Source organism: Sciurus vulgaris (genome assembly GCF_902686455.1).
Source record: "Sciurus vulgaris genome assembly, chromosome: 11".
NCBI classification, from domain to species: Eukaryota; Metazoa; Chordata; class Mammalia; order Rodentia; family Sciuridae; genus Sciurus; species Sciurus vulgaris.
The window spans coordinates 55893513-55921402 of NC_136472.1; the positions used below are offsets into that span (position 1 = coordinate 55893513).

The 27890-nt window shown below is 46.8% G+C and overlaps 1 protein-coding gene across 19 annotated transcripts in view; it reads left to right on the forward strand.

Moving 5' to 3' along the window:
- PLEKHA7 (pleckstrin homology domain containing A7) overlaps positions 1–27890 on the forward strand; it is a 243759-nt gene that overhangs the window by 196456 nt on the left and 19413 nt on the right. For 9 of the 19 annotated variants that reach the window (XM_079103686.1, XM_079103687.1, XM_079103688.1 and 6 more), the window contains 12 exons: positions 177–278; positions 5949–6057; positions 6207–6433; positions 9440–9631; positions 9724–9841; positions 10700–10803; positions 11235–11435; positions 14158–14316; positions 17073–17206; positions 17969–18111; positions 19348–19458; positions 21327–22727. In XM_079103686.1, the coding sequence (XP_078959812.1) occupies positions 177–278; positions 5949–6057; positions 6207–6433; positions 9440–9631; positions 9724–9841; positions 10700–10803; positions 11235–11435; positions 14158–14316; positions 17073–17206; positions 17969–18111; positions 19348–19448 (1590 nt within the window). In that variant the 3' untranslated portion in view covers positions 19449–19458; positions 21327–22727. Of the gene's footprint in view, positions 1–176; positions 279–5948; positions 6058–6206; positions 6434–9439; positions 9632–9723; positions 9842–10699; positions 10804–11234; positions 11436–12334; positions 13201–14157; positions 14317–17072; positions 17207–17968; positions 18112–19347; positions 19459–20359; positions 20414–21326; positions 23874–27890 lie in introns of those variants that run through there. The other 10 variants (XM_079103698.1, XM_079103701.1, XM_079103700.1 and 7 more) reach the window with 8 other exon arrangements.

Sequence of the window (27890 nt, forward strand, 5' to 3'; positions counted from 1 at the left end):
ATACCACACTTACTCTTCACTCTGGTCTGTCTCCCACCAGACCTGCTGAAGGCCCATTGAGTCCCCTTCCCACTTTACCTGACTGGGTCAGATTGAGGTCAGGAGCTCAGGTGCTCTTGAGGCCACTTGGGAGGCCAGGGATAACTTGGAATAAGAAGCATTTCCTTGGTCAACAGGAGATGGAAAATGCCTGGAATGAGTACCTGAAGTTGGAAAGGGATGTGGCACAGCTGAAGCAGACTCTTCAAGAGCAACACAGAAGAGCCTTTTTTTTTCAGGTGACCAAAGGCTGTTCATCCCTCTGACCTGTGGTTGCCTCTGAGACACTATCCTGGGGCTTTATCTTCCTCAGCCCTGTGAAGTGCCTGCCCCACCACCCCCCGGCTCTGCCCTGGGGGCCCCTTCCTACAACTAGGCCATGATGAGAAGCCTTATCCCAGATCTCCTGCTTCTCTGAAGCAGACCAATACCAACCTGGAGCCCTTTACAGAGATGGAGATGTGAGAGTGATCTGTGTTTCCTTCTTGTGTTCCTTAGCTTAGATGGCAGCAGGAAGCCCCACCTGAGTCCTGCCTCAGATTCCTGTAGATGCTATCACCCCCCTGCCTGAGAAGGGAGTGTGACCAGTCCATTGAGGTGCTTCTGGTCTCCAGGCATTCATTTGCATTTCTGGAGACCAGGCTGGGTGATACTCATCTTTGTGGCTCCTGTCCCACTTGGGAAAGGCAACTTTAGAGCTATGCCTTCTTACTTTAAAATCCAGGCCATCCCATGGACAGCAGTCTCCCAAAGGTGAAACAATGTAAGGCCCTGTATGTTTTTTCTTCCAGGTTGGCTCCTCCAACTGCCCTCCCCACATTTTGGTGCCCAACCAGGCTTCTACCCAATCCTTAATTTTAATTTTTTTTATTTTTATTTATTTATTTATTTTTTTGTGGTCAGGTGATTTAGTGACTATGCAGACTCTAAGGAGTTTAGGGTTGTGTGCCCTGAGACTTTTCCCTGGACCCTACTGTCCCTCACTCACTCAGAGATGGTTTCTAAAAAGCCCAGCTCAGAATCTTATAGAGGACACTTTTGCCTCTGGCTCCAGGCTGGTGTATGTGGTTGCCCAGAACTTATCTGTCTCTTGCTGTTGTTGTCCCCTCACACTAACTTCCCTTCATCTATTGTAACATTTTCTTTGTTTCTTTTTTTTTCTTTTCTTTCCTTTTTTCCATCCCTAGAGTGACTTGAAAATACTAGGTGAATATATTGTTGACAAAATTTCTAGTTGTTTCTGTTTCAGGGACTTGTTACTATCTCCTAGACTTCAATGATCCATGCTAATTGTAGCAGGAAATTTTTTTTAGCTTTTAAAGTTTCATTCATTATTTTTTTATAATTATACAAATAATACATGAATACATTTCCCTGAAAAGTTGAAACAACGAGAAGCAAAAACATAATGATATAAAAGTTCCTCTTCTCCACTTTCTGCCCCACTCCTACCACCCTCCCTGCATGTAGTCAGGGCTTTCAGTTTGTGGTGTTCTCTTCCTGATCATTTTCTATGCATTTTCAAGCATATGCATCTGCATAGAATAATATCATTTATTTGGGTTTGGGAAGAGGTAAAAGGTTTAAGAGGTTCACACATTATTTGGCAACCTACTTTTTGTCATAACTTTATGTTGTGGAAATCTTTCCAGGAGTGGTGCCCCCAGGTTTATGCTGCCCAATACAATCATTATTTTGATTTAAATTAATTACAACTAAAGTTAAGAATGAATTCTCCATTCATATCAAACTCACCCCAAATTAGAAGCCACCACAGTGGATAGCACAGTGGATAATCTCAGAAAGTTGTATGGGAGAGCAATATCCAAGTAAAGTAAATTAAATAGTTCTTCTTAATTGCCACATACTATTTCATAGCCTGGATATTCCCTACCTTATTTAGCCATTGCTCTCCTGGTGGGCATTTAAATGATTTCTAGCATTTTGTTTTTGTAGATGATGCTGCTGTGAACATCCTTGTAACTGCTTTTTCAAACTCATTTATAAGCATTTTTCTAAGATAGGTTCCTAGGAGAAGACTTGCTGGGTTGAAATGAGTACTGATCTCAAAAGTTGACAGATATCAGAGTAGGATGACTTCAGGTAGCAGTAATACAACAAATATCTCAAAAAAGAAGAAGAAGAAAAAAAGAAGAAATAATTTCATATATTTCACCAAAAAGGGATAGGATCTCACTCCTGTATCCCACACACATGTAGGAAGGCATAAATAATGGAGGAGACAGATATGCTTACCCTGATGTAAACTTTATACAATGTATACACATATCAAAACATTACATGGTACCTCATGAGTGTGTTCAATTTTCATATTTTTATGTATCAGTCACAAATATTGTTGAATACAAAAAATGTTCATAAATATTGCCCAATTGCCCTCTAAAAGGCTGCGCTAATTTAGTCTCCCGTTCATAGTGACTGAGAGTGCTGGGCCTGTTTGCCATATCCTGGCCAGCACTTGCTGTTCTCAGTGTTTTTAGTTTTTGCCAGTCTGTTGACTAAAAATAACATTTTGCTTTAATTTACATTTCTTTAATTAGTGGTAAGTTAAACTGTATGTGTGGGTGTTTTACTAGCGATTGAACCCCTGTTGAACCCAGGGGTGCTCTACCACTGAGCTATATTCCCAGTTCTTTAACTTAAAGACCAGAGTCTCTCAAACTGTTGGGGCTGGTCTTGAATATGTAATCTGCCTGCTTCAGCCTCCCAAGTAGTTGGAATTATAGGCATGTACCACCACTCTAGGCTTAAGTTAAACATCTTTTAATATGATTATTGAACATTTGTGTTCCTACTGTGCTTTATTTCATAGTAATTTAATATATAACAGGCCCAGAATCCTTTTTACCCTCTAAAATATAAATCTGCAAGCTATAATAGATCTTGTTACAAACTGCTAGAAAATTGACCCCCGTAGATTTCTAGCAGATGGGCAAGCCCAGGGCATATGGCTTGGTTTAATGTAGCTCCATGGCATTGCTCATGCTTTCTGAGTGCTTCAATGACTTAGGAGTCATAAAGCCCTGTTTGATTAGGCTCTGTGCTAGCTTCTTTGGTGTAATCCTAGGCCAGGCAGGTTGTTAAAGTCCTAGACAAATTATTAACACTGGGTGTATGCTTGCAACCCATCTGTAACTTCTCAGTAATGGCTTGGAAACTCACCTCCATTAACAGGTTTGGCTCTGAGAAAGTTTACGACCCTTTCAGTGAAGTCGGTGGCTTTATTTATAAAGGTCCTCATGGCTGCCTGGCCATCAAGGAATACAAGGAATAGAATATTCAGGGAACAATGTGGTAAGAGGCAGTGATAGGTGAGGCAACTCTGGACAGTGAGTCCAAGCCTTTTCTGAAAGCCTTCCCACCTGCGTGTGGGATACAGGAGTGAGACACTACCTCCTTGCTTCCCCAAAGCTCCCCTCACCTCATTGTTAAGTTGTAAAATTTCATCACCCTTGGAGAAAGAGTCTGTGGCCTTCCTTTTTTCCTCCCTGCTCTTCTTTTACATGTAGAGATGTCAGCAAGGCAAAATGGGGATGGAAAAGCGGGCTGACAGGGTAGCTTTGCTTGGGAGCTGTGGAGGAGGGAGAGGAGGGATGTTTTCTCTTTTACTTCTCCCCAGCACTCAGCTTGGGGACTTCACCTCTGGAGATTCATCCTCTGCTAACTTACATACTGTAAGGGAGCAGTGCACCTGCCTGTTTTAGGACGGTACTTGAGTATGGAGCTGAGTACCAAGCCTGTTCTTTGCTTGTCAACCCTGAGAGCACACTTCGCTATTGGGATATGGAGAATGGAAGCGCGAGCTCCCTTGGCACAGGAGCCTTTGGACTTCTGCTCTCATGGCTGTTGGAAAGTATTTGACTGAGAATTTTACATGATTGGTCTTTTATTCACTCAATGTATGTGCATTGAAACCTGCTAAGTTCCAGACCTATGTGTATCTAGGAGCACACAATCTAGTTGCAGAATTGGGCAGGTTGGTATCATGCAGTGTGAGAACTCTTCCAGTTGAAGGGCATTTAGGAGCCTTGAGAGGAGATGGGGGTGTGAAACTTGCTTTTCATTTTGTCCATGGAGTGAGACCAAGTCTATCTTCCCTCCATTGTAACTTAAAAGTCAAAAAAATGCTTCACCTGGGTTGGGGTGCAACTCAGTTGCAGTGCTTGCCAATCATGGTGATGCCCTGGGTTCAATCTGCAGGACCACAAAAAACAAAAGAACTATATCTAAAGTTTACCCAACCCCATTAGAAGATGGCCACAACCCCTTAACCACATTAGGCCCCTCTTCATCTCCTTTAGGTCCTCTTCCTATCCAATCTTGGTTGTAATTTGTGCATATCATCCTATAGCATAGCCCCTTTCTCATACTTTTTAGGAAAAGAAGTTTTATCATACAATCCACATACCACAAAATTTGCCTTTTTTAAAAATTAATTAATTAATTAATTAATTTTATTTATTTATTTTTTTTAGTACCAGGGATTGAACCCAGGGGTGTTTAACTACCAACCCATATCCCCAGTCCTTTTTTGTATTTAGGCACAGGATATCATTGAGTTGCTTTGGGTTGATTTTGTTAAGTTGCTGAGGCTGGTTTTCCTCATGCCTCTAGCCTCCTGAGTCACTAAGTCACTGAGATTACAGGCAATGCTCCACTGTGCTTGGCAAAATTTGCCTTTTTAAAGTATATAACTCAGTGTATTTTGTATATTCACAGCACTGTGAGGTTGTCACCACAATTTTATAACATTTTCACCTCTCAATAGTAGCCCTGTACCCATTGTCACTCCCTATCACCCCAGCTCCCCACTCCTCCCGTGTCAACCACTAATCCACTTTCTGTCTCTATGGCTTTGCCTATTCTGGACTTTTTATATAAAAAGAATCATACAGTATGTGGTATTTTGTGCCTTGCTTCTTTCCCTTAGTTTAGTGTTTTTAGAGTTTATCCACGTTGTAGCACATATCAGTACTTCAACACTTTATGGTCAAATAACATTCCATTGTCCATTATACTTTTGACTAGACCTCAAATCCCAGGATTCTGCTGTGAATTAAAAAAAAAGAAATGTTTTCAATATTCTAGAGATAATGAAACCTCTAGTTCTTGCCTTCCCTCCTCTGCTGCTGTGGTTGCATAAAACAGTATATGTTTACATTTATTAATTGTGGTAAACTATTCAAACATAAGATTTTCCATCCTATTTTTTAATTAATTAATTGGCACTGGGGAGTGAACCCAGGTATGCTTAACCACTGAGCTACATCTCCAGCCCTTTTTATTTTTTTAAGACAGGGTCTTGCTAAGTTACTTTGACCTTCCTCAGTTGCTGAGACTGGCTTTGAACTCAAGATCCTCCTGCCTCAGCCTCCTGAACCACTGGGATTACATGCATGCACCACCATGCTTGGCCATCCTAACCATTTTTAAGAGTATAGCTCTTTAGCGTTAAGTACATTCACACTGCTGTGCACCAATCCCCAGAATTTTGCATCTTACAAAATGATTAAACAGCTCCCTATCCTCCCTTCCCTAACTCCTGGCAACCATTATTCTACTTCCTATGTCTATGAAATTGACTTCTCTAGAGACTTCACTCAGTATTTACATGGAATCCTGTAGTATTTATGGCAGTCTGTTTTTAAATTAGGTAGAAACAGGCAAGCTGAACTGGTGAAAGGTATTCCAAAATTCCTCCCTGAACCTTGATCTAATTCTCTAGGAGGCTGTGAGCAGGTTTGACTCTAGTCCTGGTATAATTTCTCTAGCAGGTGCTGCCCCTACCCCCAGGACGAGGGACTGTCTGAAAAGGCAAGATAAATCCTAAGAAGAAAATTCTGGTAAGGAGCTAGGAAGTCAATGAACCCCCTGCTTGCCTTCCCCAGGAGAAATCACAGATACAGAAGGATCTGTGGAGGATCGAAGATGTCCTTGCAGGCCTGAGTGCAAATAAAGAGAACTATAGAATCCTGGTGGAATCGGTCAAAAATCCAGGTGAGGTGCATCTTCCTGGGTATGGGGAATGGGTTGGGGCAGGTAGGATGGCAGTGGGGGGCAGATCTTTGTGGTACTGTCACTCTACTTGTCCCCTGAGGAGTAGGTCTTTGTCACATCCCGTGCTTATTTCCCTTCATGCCCCTTAGAGAGGAAAACCGTGCCATTGTTCCCTCACTCGCCTGTGCCTTCACTCTCCGCCTCTGAGAGCAAGACACCCCTGAAGCCCAGCCCTCCCACCAGCCCTGTGCGGACCCCTTTGGAGGTTCGCCTTTTCCCACAGCTGCAGACCTATGTGCCATACCGACCTCATCCACCCCAACTGAGGAAAGTGACATCCCCCCTTCAGTCACCAACTAAGACAAAGCCCAAAGTGGTAAGTTCTGATGACCTGGAGCTGAGTGTCTTCGTTTCCTCTCTGGCTGTTGATTGTCCTCAGATCAGCTTATCTTGTGGAAAAGGTTCTGGGGAAAACCTGAAGACACAGAAACCCACTGGAGTCCTTGGTCTTGAGCAGTTAAGAAGTTGCATTTACCCTGCTATTGTGCCTTTACCTCTTGGAACTGGCAGGGCCCTGAGAGATAGTCTAGCCCAACCCTACCATTTCGCAGTTGGGAAAATTGAGGCTCAGCAAGAAGTAACTGAACTGAACTGAGTGGGGTAGAATTTGTGATCTGCACTGTGCAGAGAGGTGTGTGGCTGTTGGTGACTGTCCCTACACAGGACTTTAAGTGGACTTGCCAGTTACACAGCCTGGAATGGGCAAGGAGCTCCTTCCAGAAAGAATATCTTTATTCCCACCTGCAGTTGAGCACTGTGCTAGGCTGTGAGGTTGCTTGTGGTTTTTCTTAGCCCCATGGAATTTGGATAGGAAGGGAAGTATCCCCATCTCACAGAGAAGAAAACTAAAGCCCCAGGGAGTTGAAACTTGCTAAAGGTCTCCATGTTAGATAGTACATCCAACATCTCCTGACTCTTCTGTTTTATTCTGTGCCACCTGCCATCTAGTTGGACCCTCAGCTCAGGTCCTTGGGTCAAGTCTGTTGCCCATGTGCGGTAGCCTGCACCAACACCTTAGCTTACCTGGCATAGAGAGGAGCCGAGCTCTTGGCAAGATTTGGCTCCTCTGTGCTCTAGGGAGCTCAGGAGATTTTAAAGAAATAGAAGATGTGGTCAGGTGCCATGATAGCTTCTATCTCCACACAAGGTTGGAGGGGTCTGGCCCAAGGGCAGGGAAACCAGAGCTGAGGGGACCTTGGCAAGTGGGGCTCCTGGGTTTTGCCAACAGAAGTTAGCAGGAGTCTTGCCTAGAACCATGTGTGCCCAGCGCCTCTGATTGGGTTGGTGCACAGTGCTGGGAAAACACAAGTGTTCCCTGGACCTCACCATTTACCTGCTTCCCTCTGTAACCCAGGGCCCAGAGCTGGATCCAGGTATGGCTTGTGACCTAGTCAGAGCCACTGTGAATTTTTCCATCTCCTTCCCACTCATAGATTTAAGAAGCAGATTGGAGCACCAACCATAAAACACCAAAACAGAGTTGTCTGGGGCAGATGGCTATTGATGTACAGCAGGGTGCCCATCATCTAGGTCAAGGAATAGGGGGGAAAGGTGAAAACCTGGGAGCTGGGATGCCTTGGAGTCTGGTCCTTGTTCTCTCTCTGTGTCCTTGGGTAAGTCCATGGTTTTCCTGAGCCTCAGTTTCCCTTGAGTAGACAATCACAGAGACTTCTTTCTCATGGTTTGTCCTCTGTAGCCCTTGGGCAGGGCTGTTTCAGCTCCGATGAGCATCAGGGTCACTTGACATCTTCTCTCTTCTTGTAATTCATTTGTCTTTACCAGTGTTACCACTTTATGTTGCATTTGCTTATTTTTAACATTTATCCTGAAAATAACATAGAACAAGAATATATAATTAAATAATAGTAAAAGAATCACCCGTGTTATACCAACATCTGGACCAACAAATAGAACTTTGCCAGCAAGCTTTCAAGGAATCTTCAGGCCTGTAGGTCCCTTTCAGATCCAGGCCCCTCCCTTTCTGCCAGAAGTAACCTTGATCCTGATTTATGTGTAATATTCCCTGTCTTTTTTCTTTTAGTTTTACCATCTGTGTTTTCATCCCTAAGCACTTTAATTGTGCTGGTGTGTAACACTGAAGTCTTTATCTTGCATCTTTTCAACAACATCATATTTGTGAGATTCATCCATATCTTTGCACATAGCTATAGGTCTTTCATTTTTTATTTGACTTGTTTTCTTGAATTTAATGTCATTTTTAAATTAGATCATTTCAAAGAATGTGGAAACAAAAGATATCTTCTAAATATATGATAAAATGTCTCCCTCCCACCCTCCATTTCTGCAGACAATCTGTTCTCTTCAGTCACAGGCAATCAGTGTTTTGTGTATGTCTTTCTGAAGAACTTTATTGAAATTGGTGATCCCATGTCTTGTCAGGGTTGGAAACTGCTGATTCTCAGAGAGTTAGTGGGTATTTTAAGTGGCTTACTTTTCACATATCAGTCAAGTGTGTTGCTTTAAAAGAATTCTGGTAAACCTTTGCAAAGCAAGCTTGGATTAAACCCTTTCCTGAGCTCTGCAAAAGTCTGAAAAACAAAGCCAAATGAGGCTAAGAAAGGATGAATGTAGGAGGAGGGAGGCAAGATGGTCATTAGTGGGTGTGCATGGTAGTCAGGGGCCAGTCTGCAGATGTGGAGAGGAGCCACAACCCTCAGAGAGCACTGTGAACAAGGAGTTTCAAGGAAAATAGTCACATTTGTCACATCCCAGGGATGGGCAGTGAGTCATTCATTCTGTGACTTGTGTCTGGAATCAGGAATGAGGAAATATTTTGTAACTACGCACATTTCTGAGAGAAAGGGCAAGAAGTGGTAGACTCTGTTCTTGTTCCGATCATTGCCCTGTCGAAGGATCCAGAGTCTGTGCAGGAGAGTGAGCCAGTTAAGGCTAAGTGCAGTGGAGGGGTTACATGTTTGTCTGCAGCGTGTGTGCTGTCATCAACTTATAAATGACACAGAGTTAGCAGCCTGCTGCCTCATAGTGCACACCAAAGAAGTGGAGTAGACAGTTTGGTGTAGTGCCAAGCACATGGACCTGGGAGCCTAAGCCCTGGATTTGGGGACACAGTACATACAGGTAACATTTTGAAAAATACAAAATGTATGAGTCAAAGGGAAGAATAAAGTTGGAAAAGAGGCACCTCTCTTCTTCACAACTTCTCCAGAGGAAATGTTCACACTCTGTTCTATCTCTGAAGGGGCCTGTTCCAGCTTGCTAGGCTGCCACTGTTTCACTGCCACTCAGCAGTCCTCCTTCCATCTCCATTCCACTGGGCTCTGATTCTGGTTCTCTTTCCAAGCAGGAAGAGGAGGCACCTCCAAGGCCTCCACTCCCTGAACTATACAGCCCAGAAGACCAGCCTCCAGCTGTGCCACCTCTGCCAAGAGAGGCCACCATCATTCGACACACTTCTGTGCGGGGCCTTAAGCGGCAGTCAGATGAAAGGAAGCGAGACCGGGAGTTGGGGCAGTGTGTGAATGGGGACTCACGGGTGAGTCAGAAGGACCCCTGAGGTTGCCCACCAACTGTGGGGATAGGGACGGTGATGTGATGCTGGGTATGACAGTCTTACACTGCTCACAGGTGGAGCTCCGTTCATATGTCAGTGAGCCTGAGCTGGCCACCCTCAGTGGGGACGTGACTCAGCCATCCCTGGGACTCGAGGGCCCTGAGAGTAGGTACCAGACACTGCCGGGCAGAGGTAAGGCAAGACTCTCTACAGAGTCTTTTGGGGACTCCCACCATCACAGTGCTCTCGGCCCTCAGGCCGCACCTTGCACCAGCTGCCTACAGCTTTAGGCCAAGGCTGTGTTGCTGAGAGGGAGGACCTGGCTTCCCTTCCTCTGACTCACATCCCAATTCTCTTCTTCCTTTATTAAATATGTCCCTGGAAACAATGATAATAGCAATTACTATAAAACCCAATACTGTTTAAGCACTTTATATATACCTCACACAGTGCCGTGAGGGAAGTGCTATGATTACTCCCACTTTAGAACTCGGGAAACTAAGGCTCACAGAAGTCAAATAACTTGCCAATTAGCTGATTGGTCAGAAGACAATCCCAGGCTCTGACTCTACATCACGCAACCTACAGGCTGAGGTGCTGGGCTGTTGCCACCAGCAAGCCACCTCCGGCCCTCCACTGCTACCCTAAGACTCAATGAGTCTTTTCTTAAACCCTCTCTCCTCAGCTGGACCCCCTCTTTCTGTTCTCCCTTATCCAAAGTTGGGTAGTGCAGGATGCGTGAAAATGCAGCAGGAAGCACAGGGGTGGAGGGCACTGGCACCCTCCCAGGTTTTCCATCTGCCACACAGCCCAGGGCTTCTGCATGGAAGGGACGCCTAGGGTGGTTCACAGATCTGCAAGGAGTGGGGACAGAGGCCGCCTCTGGACTGACCCCCATCCTCTGTCTGGGGCCTTGCTCTGAGGAGAAAGAAGAAAAAGATGAACAGGTTGTCCGTTGGGCCCTCTTGGGCCCTCACAGGAGTGGGGGTAGTTAGGGAAGGGCCAAGGACTGTTGCCTCACCACAAACACGCTTGACTTTCTTCACTAAGGGCTCTCAGGATCCACGTCGAGGCTCCAGCAGTCATCCACCATTGCTCCCTATGTCACACTCCGGAGGGGTCTAAATCCCGAAAATAGCAAGGTGACTTTTCCTGTGAGTGATCTTGATCTGGACATTGACTAAGGATAGCCCCTGAGGTGACCTCAGCCCCTTGTGAGTTCAGGGTCCCTATCACTCACTGCCCATCAAGAAGGCCCTGCCTCTCTATTTTCCAAAGACTTCACGTTTCATCTCCAGCCTGGCAGGGTTATAAGAGAGAGCCCAAGAACTCTGCACCCTGGTGTGCTACATGTGCGTCCCACTGGACAGGCCTGGGCCTTGGTGTCTGCATGTGCAGAGGGAGTGCTGCCCAGAAAGGTGGTGAGGACCGGGACATCATGGTGCTTAGAGGGAGTAGTTCTCATAGCCATGAGGAGGCTAACCAGAGTGTGTGAGAAACCAAGGACAGGAATGAAGTCAGAAGGGCAGCTACCCTGTGTGTTCCCAGCCCAGCTGCTCTGTGTCTCTTACTTCCTCCTCCTCAGAGACCCAAGAGTGCCTTGGAACGCCTGTACTCAGGGGACCACCAGCGAGGCAAGATGAGTGCAGAGGAGCAGCTCGAGCGCATGAAGCGGCACCAGAAGGCCCTGGTCCGGGAGCGCAAGAAGACACTGAGCCAAGGAGAGAGGACGGGCCTGCCCTCATCCCGCTACCTCAGCCAGCCGCTCCCTGGAGATCTTGGCTCAGTATGTTAGGCAGGCGGGGCTGGGACAGGGAGCAGAGCTTCCCTGGAGCTGAGCACAGCTTCTCCAAGTCCCCCAAACACAAGCATGACACACCCGCAAGGGAGTGGGCTGTTCACTGACGTAGATGGTTGAGAGAACATCCCACGGGGCTTTTTGTTCATGACCCTGTCTGCATATGTGAGCTGGTCAGAGGGTGACCTGGAACTGGAGCAGGAAGCAGGATCCCACAGCAGAGTTCTAGGAGTGTGAGAAAATAGCCAGTCAGTTCTCCAAGCCAAGCTTGAGAGGGGCCTTTGTAGGCATTCAGCTCTCTAAACTGAATTAAGGACTTGGGAATTTGGAGTTTAAGGAGTTGAGAAAGAAGATGGTGACATGATTTGACGAAAAGTGCAGATGAACCAACCAGCCTCGCAGTTTTCCATACAGATGTTGGAGGAAAGGAAAGCAACTGACCAAGGGTTGGTGGCCCACAATCTCAAAGGCTGTGTGGTCTCCCGCAGCCTCTGGTGCTGAGAGGCCTCAGGATACCCAGGAGAGCTGGGGGATTGGTGCTGCCCCTGGTTGTGCTCACTGACACTGCATCCTGCCCACAGTCGCCTTAGGTCCCTTTTGGAAACATTCCATTTAACTTTTATGTTTGAAGTCCCATGTTTCCCTAGACCCCTAGCCTGACTGTTCTTTCCCTAATTCATTGCACAAGCTCTTTTGCTTTTAGTGTTACCGCTCATTACCTCTCTAATCCTGCCTGATTGTGTTTACAGAAGCTTCTGATTTGTAAAGAACGTTGTCTAACTGGCCTGTGCTCTTTGTTACCAGGCTTGTAATAACAACTTTTGTCTCCCTAGCCTAGCAAGCACCCCCAGATGTCACTCACCTTTCTGCTGCCCTCTTTTGTGCAGGCCTGCTGACTCATAAAGCTGCCCCACAGCCTGAGCCAACCTGCTGCCTGAGGACCACAGTCACTGGCAGAGGTCTGGGCATTATGAATTTCTCAGAATCCATGCCTTACACCTGGACAGTAGACATGGACTTCAGAGATTGTATGTTTGAATAAGTGCTACCAAATCTGAGGTTGTTCGGTTTTAACTCCTTCAGTCCCATCACTTAATATCTTGTGGAAAACCTTTTGTGTTTCTGATATTTAATAAGTTGAATCAGTAGCAAAATAAACTACGTAATTCAGAGGACCTCTCTGCAGCTCAGATACCAAAGGGGTAAGACCCAGAACAGTCAAATCTTTAAAAGCTGCAAACCCAGTAACTTCTTAAACTTTATAAGCAAATGTCATATGGGGTAATACTGACTTTTTACAACCTGATGTCTTAAATGTAGAGATTATCTAAAACTCGTAAGTTGAATACCTTGTAATTTTTCTCCTAAGACTTGTGTCTCTGCATCAGCGCCAATAAACGTGTTGCTTAATAACTATGGATTGGCGTGGTTCTTCCCCAGGATACTTTCTAGAGTTTAGTGGACTTTTCCTGTTCGTGGAAGCAATCAGGCTGGGTTTAAATGAGGACTTGTCTCTATTTGGAGAACTTGTGAGCGTGTAAGAGAATGTGCATTTTCTCTGTGAATCATTAAATTAATTCATCCCTAAACTTCAGCCGCCTAATCCTTTCAAACTGTAATTGGAAAACCATCACCCAAGGGTGATGGCATTGGTTTGGAGTCAGTACTGAGAGCTTGTGCATGAATGGGTGAAATGTGCTGATATGGCTATGGGTTTGGGGTTTTGGAGCGACTTGAGGGCCATGACTGCTTGGGTCCCTGAGGTGGGTGGGTTGGGAGGGAGCAGATGACCTGGGGTGGGTAAGCATCTTCTTTGTTCCTGGTCAAAAGAAGAGAGGCTTTGAGTCTGCTCTGTTCTCAACAAGCTACTCAGCAGTCAGAGGCCTATGAAGACAAAGGTCCTGGGTGAACAGAAAGCCACCAAAGAATTAAGCAGTTGTGCTTAGATCTTAAAATGGTTGGACAACATTTTCTTTCTTATGAAGAGTTCCTTGTTACAAAGTTGATGCTGTGAATCAGCCTTGGAATTATTACATTTGATTTAGCACTTCAGTTATACATGATTTAGGTTTTTTCCTAGTTTAAAGAAAGTATCTATCCCAAATAGATACCATCATACACAACAGTTTTTCTGCTTCACTGACTCCAATCTGTTCCTGCTTGGACTTCCCCAGCCCTACTGTGGGTGAAGTATCCCCCACCCCAAATGAATCCTGTTGCGAATACCCTATAGGCTCTTGATTATTCTGCTTGCTTAGTAGGACCCTAAAGACTTGTTTAAGCCATTGTTTCTGAACCTGGGCCATAAGGCTTCTGAACCCAAAAGTTCTATCAGCAGTGGAGCAGCACACAGGGCAAATCTATCATCTGGAGTTCTGTCCAGGGTCTGTTTGAGGGTCTTGCTCTCAGACCTGGGAGCATTCTTTATCCCTGGGGACCACTGCAAACCTAGATTGCCCTCAGGAAGCATGTTTGAACTCCGGGGTCCCAGATCAGAGAGTAATCAGCAAGTGGAATAGGCCATGTGAAGGAGACCAAAGGCCTTGTTCTCCATTACACATAGAGTTACAACACAACACTTTTCCTCCATGTGAGTCACAGATTGATCTTCCCAAGGGCCCCATGCCTGAAGGACTCATTCAGAAGTGGACCAGCAAGTCTCTCTGCAGTCAGGAAGTGACTGCAATTAACCTTCTTGTTCTGTTGCCAGTGGAAGCGAGAGCAGGACTTTGACCTGCAGTTACTGGAACGAGCCATGCAAGGGGAAAGAAAGGACAAGGAGGAGAATGGCTGGTTGAAAGTGCAGGCCCTGCCTGTCACAGAGTTGGACCTGGAGCCTCAAGACTATGACTTGGACATCAGCAGAGAGGTGAGGGCAGGGGCTCCCTTCATGTCCCCCACAAGGCATGGCCTTTGGACTGCCATCCTGATCAACCCTCCTACCAAGGGTATGTCCTGAATGGAGTCAAGGTTTAGCTTTACTGTGGCTCAAGATAACGAATGGATAGCAGCTCGAGGCAATAAAAGGAGCCCAGATGGTTTGATGAGGGTTAAGAGCTATCTCTGTAATTTGGGACAAATTATAATAGTAACTTCTCAATTTCCCCAGTAACAAAGTGGGTCTGATGAGGATTAAGCAACTCAATATAATTCCTTGGAGATATAAACAGTGATCAGAAAGCCTGACACATAGTAGGCTTGTTGAGGCAATAGTTGTTACTATTAGAAAAAGTTCCCTGGAACACCAAGGGTTAATTTTGTAACTGTCCAGCCAGGTGACTTGGACTGTCAGACTGGGAGTGGGAAATGCAGGGCAGGTTTGAAAATTACCTTGAAATTTCCAGCCAGGATAAAAGCAGAGATGGTGCATAGTTTGATCTGAATTCCTCTGTCGCCCTCTGGTGGCTTCTACATATCATGACAGGGCAAGCCCAGGAAAGCTAGTAACCTCCATCCAAGGGAAAAGAAAGTGTTAGAGGATGACAGACTGGGTCTTCTAGACATCTGTGGTCCTCCGTGGGCTGTATTGTGCCATCTGTAAGCTCTCCAGGGCAGTGTCAATGACTGCTCAACTCACCTTTGAATCCTCAGCACCGTGTCAGCACACAGTAGGTGCTCTGTAAATATTTGCTGGAGGAAGACGTTGTTGAATGAACCATAGTGGCCTGTCAATGTCCAGAAAATATTTGTACAAAGACTTGGCTGCCCTGAAACTGCATGAGGGGAAATGTTCTCACCACATGAAGGGTGGATGTAGGTGGAGCTTCAAAAAACATCCTCACAGGTTTGTCTGGTCTGAGAATGAACACTGAAAGGGAGCTGTGCCTCTATGTGCCTTCCTCCTGTTTTTAAGGTGCATGGGCAGGCCCACCCACAAGCTGATTTTGCCAATGGGATCTACTTGATTTGATTGGTTAGGGACTCATGGGAGACTTCGAGAACAGAGGAGCTTTGTGTGGGAAAATAGACACCTATGGAGTTACCTCATTCTAGAGTCAGCTGGGACTTCAGGGATTAATAAAGCTTGGTCACCTGCCCTTAGACCCTTTCTCTTTGACTGCTGAAATAGCCAAAGATCTTTACTTTCTCGAATTCACAAAGTAGACTCCACATGCTGTCTTGGCAGTGCACATGTGATCAATAGCGTCCTAATTTACCCACCAGCCCAGGGAAAAAATCCTTCCTTATCTCTAACCCAAATCCCTTCTGCTACAATATAATCTGCTTCCTTCCTCTAGATCTGCCCTCATTGAAAATAACAGAGAAGAGCTTATTTCTTGCCATCTTTCAGCAAAATGCAAGGACTACATAAGTTTAAATCTGTTGACCATGAATAAAATTAACCAAGTTGAGAACAAAGAAGACTACTTTGGGGCTAATTAGAATTGCAATCCAGGAAAACACAGATTCAAGCATTCTTGAAAGTGTGTTCTGAGGTTTCACAAAATGATGGTTGCATTTATAGCATTAAACCACAAGAGGGGTTAGGATTATGATTGTTGCTAGCAAAAATTAAGTTTTTTTTATAAGAAAGGAATTGGATGTGATCTGAGTGTGGATAGTTTGGGGGAATGTACAGAAGGTCATCGGGGTTAATATTTCAAAAGTCAGCTCACATCTAGGTGGGCATGTATGCAGCTCATTCACAGCCTCAGTTGCAGACACATCTGAGATCTGATTAACAGTGGCCTCCTGACTCAATTTTAAGTGCCCCAAACCAATGCTATTTCATTTTTATTTTCTTTTTCCTTGACAAATCCAATATTAGACTTGTCCTGTGATTAGATTTAACTTGTTTTGGGGAGCTTCAACCAACCCCATTTCAATGAGGGCCTACAAAATTTGCCTTTAGTGTTCTTAGCCCTGAGCTTTATTTCACCAAGTTGAGTGTGTCACTGGATGAATGGGGTAGGGGATAGGTCCATTTCTCCCTGGAAAGCAGCAGATACAGTGTAGCTGCCTCCTGTCTAGAGCAGAAGAACTTTTGTAGGACAGAAACCACTATCACTTTCTTTCATCCATCTATCCATCATCCATTCAGGAGGATGTGATGAAGAGCTACTTGAGTGCCAGTCCCTGCATTAGACAGAGACAGTGGTGAACAGAAAATGAGTGCAATGGAGGTCAGAAGAGGGATTGGGGAAGGGATGGGGCGAGGTCGAAAGGATGGGAGTCAATGAAGCAAAAGAGGAGCCTCCCACTCAGGAAGAGCAGGAAGAAGGGCCCCACTGTTGGAGAGGCACCCAAGGAACTACTGGGTCAATGTGGCTGGAGAAGTCACAGGGGTCAGATCATTAACCTTGAGGGCAGCACTAAGGATTATCATTTTTCTCATAAAAGTTTTCAGTCCAACTGTTTGGCTTGCCCTTCTCTTTCCTTGGCCTATAGGAGGTTGATAAGTTGTTGCATTATCAGCCCCGCCATAAGTGGTTGTCTGGTATAGTTGGCTTTGGTGTCAGACCAGGTTGAAATCCTGATCCACAGTTGACTAATTTTGTAATTTCAGCAAGTTTCTTCATCTCTGTGTGGCCATTCACTTCCTCTTGGTGGGACAGGTGGGTAAAGAAGATCCCAAACCAAAACATCTGAGCCTTCCCTTCCACCTCCTCCTGATCCTCTCCCCAGCTTTCCAAACCAGAGAAGGTCTCCATCCCTGAGCGTTACGTGGAGCTGGATCCCGAAGAGCCACCCAGCCTTGAGGAGTTGCAGGCACGGTATCGAAAAGCTGAGAAGATTCGCAATATCCTCGCCCGGTCAAGGTCAGCTCTTACTTGCTAGTCTTGACATCCCACTAGTCCCAACCCCAGGTGGCATCCCATCCATGTGGAACCTGGGCCAGACTGGCTGGGGTGCACATTTTGTCAACCTTTGTCTTAAGTGAGCTCTATTCGTTGGAGAGAGCCAGCAGGTCCTCAGATCAGTGAGAAATATTGCCTAAATCAACTGGGAAGTGTGGAAATATTCATACAACAGAAGCCCTCACTCCTGAATCTGTCCCAGGTAACCCTAGAAAGTGTGAGAAATGGAGCCCAGTTCAGAAATGAAGTGAACCCAGTTGGAGATCAGCTCTTGTGGTGGCCCTTCCAGCATTTGGGCCCCTGCTTCCTCACACAGACTTGTAAACCCAGGCCCCAGCCTTGGTCTAAGGGTGCCAGAGGCTTTGCTGGATGTTGGACTGAGACACTAGGAAGTGGTTCTTCTGGCTCCTCTGCCTCCATAGCTTCAGAAACTTTTCATTTATGTTTGTTTCCCTCTCAGACCTAGGTTAGCCATTTTGTATCTGAATTTAACAGGAGCTTCCAGCTGGAACCCTTAACACCTGCAGCCCTCCTAAAAGCAGCAAAGCTGTAATCTTTGGGGTGCTGGGGAGAAGTGGACTCCTTTGTCTTGGGAGAAAATTCACAGTTTGTGCCTGATGCTCCCCAAAGTGTTTAGAACCTCCAAACCAGGAAGACCCTCCACTCCTGAGGCTGATGCCCAGGGTGGTGAGGGCCTATTGCCTGCTTTCTGGCCCCCTGCAGCATGTGCAACCTGCAGCCAACATCAGGCCAGGACCGCAACAGCCTGGCTGACCTGGATTCGCAGCTGCAAGAGCAGGAGCGCATCATCAACATCTCCTATGCCCTTGCCTCTGAGGCCTCCCAGCGCAGCAAGCAGGTAGCAGGTAAGGCCTGATGCCAGCCTCAAAGACCCAGTTCCTACCTGCTGTTCCCTGGGGCCCAACATGGCCTGACCCAGAGCCAGGGAGTCAGTGGAAGTTGGCAGTTGAGGACCAACTCCTGCCTAAAGGGTGTCCTGTCCTGGGAGGACTATATGACTTCAGGTTTATCAGGCCACTGAGCCAAGGGGCCAGGGCTAAGGTTTCCTTCCTCTTGAAGAAGGGCCATAAAAGCCTCTGGTGCTTCTCTGTTTACCTCATCAAAGCATGTTGTGCCAGAAGGCAGAACTTGGGAAGTAGGGCTCTGCCAGCCAAATGGAAAAAAATATCCCTTGTGTGTGTTTGCATGGTACATGGGTGCATGCATGTGTTTGTGAAAGGGACTCCAGGCTCCTTCCTCCATCCATGCCTCCCCTCTGTGTGGGAGACCTCTGTGTGTCTAGGTGTTGCCTCTGGCCAGGGGTGTTCTTTCTGGGGTGGGAATGGTCATAGAGCCTTAAGTGTGTCATAAGTCTCTACCAGTTCTTCAATTCTGGCCAAAGGATCTAGTAGTGGAAGGATAGGGTCTTCAGGGTCCTGTGGTTACTGACCCTGGGGAATCTGGTGTGGGGAGCAGAGCTTTGCTTTGGCCTTGGGGTACTATGGGAGTGACTCATGACAAGGGGAGGCGCCACAGTTTCAGCAAAAAACCATTCTGTCCCACATACCCCGATCCTGCAGAGTCCCTGAAATCTCTGCTGTCCTTGCTTCCTTCAAGGACATGCTGAGAGGGTGAGAAGGCTGAAAGGTGGTCAGCATGGTGCTCTATAACTAGAGATTTAGGAGATAGTCATCCAGACCCCTTTTCCTAATGACCCTGGGGCTCATCTCAGCAACTCCTGAGCTCCTCCCCATGAGACTACCCTCACCCAAGAGCCCTCCTCTCTGCTGGGCTTGCTCTAACTCTGGGTCTGCCATCCTCAGCTCCCTCACCACCAGCAGCTAGGCACTCCAGCTGTTGCCCTTGGTCAGTTGGCGGCCTTTCTCACCTCCTACTCAGCAATGATCTGCACTTTTTCTTGCTCCTGCTTTCTCTTCCATCTCAGGACACATCAGGAACCACAGGCATTGGATCCTTCCAGGCCCAGGTCATTAGTGGGGGACAGCAGGGCCCATGCCACCCAGTCCTGCCAAGTGGGGTATCTGGTGCTGCAGGAGTAGATGAGTCTAAAATACCACTTAATTCATGTGTGCTCCATCTAGCGCAGCAGCTGGCCCTCCTCCCGCCTAAAGCCCCCCTGTCCTCCAGGACGGTGCCACCTTACTCCCCCTTAAGCAACGGACTCCACTACACCTTTGTCTAACACCTTCCAAGTAAGAGCCCCTGCCTGACGTGCCTCTGTACTGCTCCCTGCTCCTTTTCTAGTGCTGAGCATGCCGCTACCCCCCAACCCTGCTGAGCTGAATGCAGTGTTCCCTGCTGATGCTTCCTTCTATTGGTACAGTGGCCGCTGGAGGGACCCGCCTGAATAGTAGGCAGGTTGGGGAGTTGATGCTTTTTAGGTACTCTGTTCTTGGTGGCCCCCATACAGTGGAGACCTCGACCTGGACCCACTCCCTCCCTGAAGTCTCACCCCACCCATCCTGCTCCCCTTCCTTAGGGCAACTTGATATCCCAAAGACCGGCACAGGCCATGGCTGCCAGCCTTGGGGGTTGGAAAAGAAGAGTTAGATCTTGGTCTTTCAGTCTTTAACCAAAGAAATTGAAGAACTACAAGACTAGAAAAAGGCCAGACAGGCCAATGCCCAAGCAGGCTTGGTGCAGTCCATGTCACACAGTATTGATGTCAGAGGAAGAACTGGGACTGCCCTTTAGTCACTGAGCAACTTAGGGAGGCCCAGGGCCACACACAGTTGGCCCTTAGCCAGTGAGGTGGGGTACCACTCCACTCCCTGTGGTGAGAGGCAGCGTGGGATAGAGAAGGAGCCCTGGACCAGGAACCAGGAGGCCCATTTCTGGTGGGTTTTCAGTGGGCTCATGTCCTGCTGCAGAACCTTTTGCCTCACCTGGACAGGGAGGGTCAGATGAGAGATCTTACTGGTCCCTCTCCTGGCAGTCCATCTCACTGTCATTTTGCAAAGTGTTCCCATCTTTTTCCTTTATATTTGCTTAGAGTTAACCTTGTTGAGTACCTACTATGTGCCAGGTATTGTGCTAAACATCTCTTTTGACCCACACAACAACCCTGTGAAGATATTCACCCCGATTTTACAGATGAGAAAACGAAGCTCAGAGACCTTGAGGGACTTGTCCAAGAAGTCGCAATTTGTAAGTGTCAGGGTTTGAAGCCCTTTGGTGTAGTCCAAAGCCTTTGTTCTCCATCACCACTCATGGACTTGTCTGGGCCACCCCAGGAACTCTAGGTGTCTGAAAAGAGTGAAACGAGGGACACTATTTGTGTTGTGAGGGGTGGAAGTGTGATTTTGGCAGGGGTCTTCTAGCCTGGACATTCCCTATGCTTTGGTTCCCTGGCCAAGTCTGCCTGAGGATGGAAGGAAGAGGTCAGCCTTCTTGGGCCTAACTCTTAGGTTTGGAGCAGAAGCCCAGAACGAGGCGTTCTGGGGAGATGCTTCAGCTGGGTCCTTTGTAAATGCTTTAGGGACCTGCCAGGAACATGGTAGGGTGTGGTTTCCTCTTAGAGATCTGAGAGGGATAATACCACTCAGACACAGAGAGACAGGAAAGAGGCTCCCCCCGCACCCCCCGCCCCGCTGCCCGCCGCTTCTTGGTTGTTAGTCCTTGAATTCTCTTTTTGTAATACATCTACATTTCTCTTCCCCTCACTGCTTCATTTGGAGGGTGGTATGATCCTCTAGTTTTAGATTAGAAAAATGAGAGACTGAGTTATCCAGAGTCATTCAATGAATGAAGGGCAGGGCCATAACTGGACCCCAGAGTCTTGCTCAGGTTCTTTGCTCTATTGCACAGAGACCCAGTTTAGGGACCTGCATGTGTCTGGTATATTTCCTAGAATCAGAGGGAGGATGAGGCCCCAAACCAAAGAGTCATAGAAGCCAATGGTCCCTCAGCAGCGGCCGCATTGCCCAAGCCCTCTTCTCTACTGCTCTGTCAGCCTGTCTGCCATCCTCTGTCGTGTGTGCACAGACATGCCCACTGCCCACTCTACAGACATGAGCAGGAATCCTGACAACCTCTCATCATCTCATGTGCTTTTTGCCAGCCCAGGCAGTGACAGACCCGTGACCCACTGTGCAGAGAAGCCTTGAGCCAGGGACCCAGTGGAATCAGCTTTCTCCCAGGAGATCGGCTTTTCTGCCCCCAAGGAAACCCCTTCAAGCTGATCAGGGGTTCTGGCTGGAAGAAGGAGCAGTCCTCCAATCATGGGATGATCCCTTTGGCGCTCAGTCCTAACACACACCACTTACTTTTTCAACTCAGACTCGTTTTTACTTGCAACAAAAGCACTTTTGATACACACTGTAAAATACTGACACTGTATTTTAGAAACAATATATTTTATAATGTTCACTTCAAGGGCTGAGTGACTGGAAAGGTGAGAATGCAGGATTTTGTAGCTACACATACAGATTCAGACCATAAGTGTGGGTGGTAGGGATAAGGGCAGGGCAAGAAGAGGCTGATGAACTCAGGGGAAAGTTGGATTTGACAATGTACTTATGATTGATTCCAGCATTAAGCTTGTTGGCTGCTGAGATGAGCCATCCCTGAACTGACCTGACCTGACCTGATCTGATGACCAGCTCTGAGTGAAATTCCACCAGGAGGCAGGTGGAACCCAAGTCTATGCTTTGGCCCTTGGTTTTTTTTTAGGGACAACATTGTGATTAAGAGCATTGGCCTCTCCAACCTGCCTAGGAGGTTCCCTTAGCAAAGGGTTCTTCTCAGAAGAAAAGCAATTTGCTTTAATTAAAAAAAAAAAAAAAAATACATTTTGAGGTACAGAAAAGGTAAGAGGAATCAACTTTTTTGTATTGTAGCAATAAGCTCCATGCTAGGTGGCATCAGCCTAAAAATCCCTGACTGAATGTTTCCCTCCAGGCAGGCTGTGTTAGGAACATTGGCTGCCTGCCTTGGAGAGCCCCAGGTCAGCTGCTCTAGGACTGAGGTCTGGTGGCAACAGAACAAGCAATGTGCTCCCCACCATCCCTCATGGGCCTGTCACCAGCAGGGCCACCATGGCAGGACTTGGACTTGACTTTCAGACCCAAATGAGGAGGAGGCTACCAAGCCAGGCACAGTGTTTATGATCCTTTATTTAAGTTGTATCATGATATTTTCTATACAGAAAATGATGCTTAAAAGAAAAAAAACAGAAACAAAAACCTCTATTGGGTGGAGCCACACTTTAAATCAAAATTTATCTTTATGCTCAGAAAAACAAAAATCTTGAATATATTTAGAAGTTGCTGTCTATTTTTAACTAACTCCATATGCTGCCAGTATCAACTTCACGACATTTGCCAAAATAAAATTTTATTTTTGCCTTTATAAGATTTTGTTGAAAAAAATGAAATGACTATTTTGCAAGAAGCAGTTAATTATTAAAGGTGTAATGGTTTGCAAAAAAAAATGTGATGTACAGATTAAAATATTAACCTGATATGTTTCCTGTTTCTTGCTGGCTGTGTTCTTCCACAAGTGGTGCTGGTAATGTTTTTCCCAGTTCTTGGGAAAGTCCTCACTTTTCAGCTCTCACCCCTGCTTGTGTTCACCTATGAAAATCCTCTCCTGATGACAGTTCCTGGACACTTGATTGACTTTGGAGGCCTCAAGAAAGGGGGGTTGGCTTCTGGGCCCTTGGCTGTGCTTTGGCAGCTGCTCCGGGAGGCTCCCACCCCACCCAGCCTAGGAGCCGCCGAGCTGTGGACTCCTGTGTGGGGCTGGTTTGGCAGGCAGACTGCAATCCAATCCCAGATAGCACAGGGGACGCCATGGGCCCACTTCCAACCCACATGCCACTGGCTCCTTCCAATGAAGCGGGTTAGTGACGGACCATTGCAAACTGGATTTGTATTTAATTCGTTTTGACTTGTGATGTATGCTTAAAAAGGAAGGCAAGAGGCCAGTTTGGTCTAGGGATGTGTCTATTTCCAGGATTGTTGTTACGGCAGTTTCTCTACACTGCCAAGAAGAGCATCCGAGGTTTGGAGTGACTTCCCAATTATTTAAACTGGGTAAAGTAGATTCCAAGGCATTCTAGACAAAGGAAACTGCTGCTTTTTTAGCCACTGATTCTTTTTTAATTTTAAAGTGAAAAATACTCCAGTTTTGAACATTACTTGGAGACCGCACAATAACCAATGGAAAGGGACAGTTTTGGAGGATGATTCCATAATTGAGTGGTGCAGTGGCCTCCCAACAAAAATAAAAACAAACAAAAATCCATAGGAGGCAGTCCCCAACTCACAGGGTAGCCATCTGTAGACATTTTCTCAGTGAAAGCATGTCAACAGTTTTTATACTCTTGGTTTGTTTCTCTTTCACACATACAATCCTGTATATGAGGGAACATGGCAACTCTCTAACTAGCTGCTGTTTCCAGAGGACACCATCAGCAAGGACATGTAGCCTGCTGTATGAGAATCATGGCCAACATTTCAGTCTGCAGAGAGGAGTGACAGGCCCTCAGTTCAGACTCAGCTGAAAGCGCTTGTGGTTCAGAAAAGGCACATCCCAGCTACATCTGTGTAAGAGGCAGCATGGCCTTGTCCTTCTCAACCCCTCAAGAGGACTCTGGTTACCTGAGGTAAGATGCAGCCATCTGTGAAAACGCTGGCTGACCAGGCATACTTAAGGATGGGGATAGCTCTGAGGATCTCCATGTGGCCCAGCAATTCCAACTTCACTTCTTACAGGGAACCCCAGGGCCTAAGCCAAGTTTTAAACAATGGAATTGCAATTGGCAAAGGGGACATGAATATGTTTCTGCATCCACTTGTCGAATTTTTAATTCCTTTAACCCAGGCCCAGGATGGACCTAGGATATCTGTCTTTAGCAAGAACCAACAAGAGTATTTTAGGATCTAGTCTTAAACAAGAGTTAGGAATAAAATCTTTTTTTTTTTTCCTAATCCCTACTTAAATCTCCAGAACTGCCAGTATTCTCAACATGTCTGGGACACTGTTTAAATGATTATACTTGTATGTATAGTTTGAGTCCACATGAAGTAGATGTCCCAGACTAGTGTGGATACTGAAAACGAGCTCCTTGTTCCCTCCCTGCTGTCCATTCTGCTTGCCTTGGTGTCTGATTGGGGGTGTGTAAACTATAACAGACTCCTTCCCCTCCCTCTGAGATCTGCCTTCAGGTAAACTGTATTCTTCAGAATTTTCCTGGCTGTTTTAGATGACAGTCTAAGGCCAGGGATTCATCTGTCTGCCCATGGGCATTCTCCAGGGGCCTGAAGGTGTTCTGGGTCAGTTTGGGCAGGGAAAGTGTGGAGACGGACAGAAGTATACACAGGCCCTGACTCGGTCAGAGAGGAGCCTGTTTTGGGTTCTGGGAGGTTCCCACAGCTGTGGCAAAGTACTCCATCATACCCCATGGTAAGTACTTTTGTGTTCTCACCAAGGGTGGGAAAAGAAGCAAATTATTTGTCTAATCCACAAATCATATTACTGAGACATGGCAGACCAATCCTAGGAGCCCTCTGCTTGCAATTCGGCGTCAGATGCTGGGCTGTGCAAGGGACTTTGCCAATGTGGGTTGCATGTCGTTATGAAAAGAACAAAGAGACAGGCTGGGGAAGACATGAAAAATGGCAGCCCCTCCCAGCGCGGTAAACACGCCATTGCTTTGCCGCCTCCACTCAAAAGGCTACCACTTTCATTGCTCCCCTAGCAAAGAAACCTTTCTTCAGAGTGAGTGGCGGGGTACAAAGGCAGAGCACAAAATGTGTGCACATCACAGTCCCCGCAATTCTGTTTGAACAAGCATATTGATTGGGTCTGACCCTGTTACATTTTTTCCCTATTATTTGAAAAGGTGCATCTAAGTGTAGTGAATTGAACCAGCAGAGCTGAACTTTCCATGAAAACTTCTTGAGGTATTTCTTTAGTTCAAAGCTTCTGAATTTTAAAGGGCATTTTTAATATGAGTCTGTTGAGTATTCTCTGCCACAGCCCAACAAGGCATGTTAAATGCAGATGAGGCTGGAGGTGAAGGCTGAGGCTGTGGCTGGAGGGTGTGGACCAGCTTGGCCTTGGGCTGAACCCCAGGCTTGGAAGCAACATAGACCCTAAAAGTGACCTACCTGAGCACAAGGGGGACAGTTTTGCAATGGGGAAGAAGCTTCATGGCTAAGCTGCTCAAGCCAAGAAACACTCACTGGGGACTCCTTCTGATGGAGGAGGGTTGTATCTAACTCCAGAGTGAAAGTCTCCTTGCTGCTCAGCCACTTACTGTCTCCCCTCACTCTGCCTTAGAACCAGAAATGCAAAGCCCCTTGGCTGAGGCCCCAGCATCAGATGGGAAGTGACTCTAAGTGTCCACAGTCATGCACACACTTTGCCTCTGTCCCTTAGCCCTGAGTAGATCAAATTGATCGATCTTTGCTCTGAGCTGTGTCTCGATCGTTAACCAGTTTGATATCATTGGATGTTTTGCTAGTTGTGTGGGTAGTAGCCACAGTCCTATGTGGCATCCTGGCCCAGAGCCCTGTAACTATACACAGAATCTCATTCTCCCCACTTGTAGGGAGGCCCTCGTGATCCAGAACAGGACTTTTGACTAAATTCTTGGCTTCTTGACGACCTGTCTCTGCTTGTCTCCGGAGGCCTCTCAGCTCTAGAAAGCATCTTCTTCCTAGACCCAAAATTTGGGCTCAGAGGCAGATTTGTACCTAGGAGGAGCTGGAAAACCAGGTCCTTCATGGAAAGAACCCAGGGGTTTGGATATCTTAACAAAATCCTTTCAAATTTTCAGTCTAGAAGACAGTGGACCCAGGGGAATCACAATGGGGTCAGGATCACAGTAAAAAAACAGTGGTTCTCTGGGCCCATCTCTGCCCACATTGTGGAAATACTGGCTCCCTCCAGAGTCTGCCACCTAGTCCTGGGAGACCACATACATGTTGATATTCGTTTACTTGGCTATCATTTTCAGGCCTTCCTGCTGTTACCTGTGTTTCTAGAGGCCACACTAGCCAGTGAGCACAAAGGAGGTCCCAATGACAGCAACAACTCAGACTTCTTGGCCTTTCCCAGTTCTGCTCACCATGGGGGCTTCAGTTAGTCCTTGATCACTCCTGGGAGTCCCTAGACATACCTCATATAAATTGTCAACAGTCCTTGCTAGTTTGAGTTCCCCGACTTGCAGCTTTTAGATGTCTGCCAGCCATGAAGCTGACCCAGGGTGGCCTCTCACCACTGCCCCTGCACTCCAGGAAAGCTGTCCCTTCCTGGCTTGTGGCCTCCTCCCCAAGCTGCAAACCCCTGAAGTATTGATGACTGGTTCTCTCTGCTAAGCCCAGGCTGTGATCTGCACACGAGTGGGAGAAGTTTTGCTCCCTTGTTTTTAATCTCTTGGGCCTCAAAGGAGGGCTGCTTGTGCTCCTTTACCTGGCCCTCGCATCTTCTGCGTCCCTCTCCTCACTCAGAACTCAGCCCTCTTTCAGGTATCCATTGTGTGTTAAATGGTCCCCAAACATGGTGGTTCAACACCACAGGAGTTTATTATTTCTCATGATTCTACCATCTGGGCTAGGCTAAGCTGGAAAGATCTTCAGGGGTTGGAATGTCCACAGAGGCTCCTTTACTCACCTGCGAGCCACCCGCAGCAGGATAGCTGGGCATGCTGGCATGGCTGGGCACCACTCTTTCTCCATTGTCCTCTCCAGGTAACTGCTTGGTCTTTCTTAGAGCACGAAGGGCTTCTGGAAGTTGGACTTTTGACCTGACCTGGCTTCCCAGGGAAGCAAATCTGCCAGGCCTTTAAAAGTTAAGTCTGGAATTGGCAGGATCACTTCATCCACATTCTCAATTGCTTAGAGCACAAGCTTCACAAAGTGGGACGGTTTCTGTGACTGTTGCCAATCAGTGCCATACAGTGTCTGCCCCCATTCACTTGCCTCATCTGCCCAGCCTGTGGGCTCCAGGCAGCTGCCCCTCGCTCAGTGCCCACTACCACAGGTGTTTGCTGACTGCTTGGGGAAGGCGGGATTGGAGATATGGGTGGGCTGTGGTGCCTACCTCTGCCTCCCACATCCCCATTTCTTGCTATTCCAGGAGAGCTGACCCTGGGGTGACAATGCAGAGACCCAGAGAAAGTTTTAAGAGAATGAGTAGAGCAAGTCCATGGGGAACTATTGAAGTGAAGACATGTGAGCATATAATGGATGCACTGGACTTGGCACTTGGTGGGAGGGGATGGCAGAGGGGCCTAGGATGCACAATCACAGTTACACGCCAGCATTTCTCCCCTTCCTGAAATTCGTCCTCATACTTGAAGCCCCACTAACATCAGATCAGAGTAGCTTCCTGGATTATTATCATGGTTAATAATAATGCTGGTTACCATTTATGAAATGCTTATTATGTATTAGATTCTCTGTATATACACAACTATATGCTTTTCTACATTATATGACTCCAATATCATCATATAAAGCCGTATATCCAGCTCTGGCCTGTGGACTGTAAGGTTCCCTGACAGTCTTGAGACTAGGGCAGGCTTGGAGAGACCTGATGCCATTGAGCTGCACCAGCCAGAGGGACTGTCTCTACTGCAGGATCCTTCCATTCCATAGATCTGATACCCATGCTT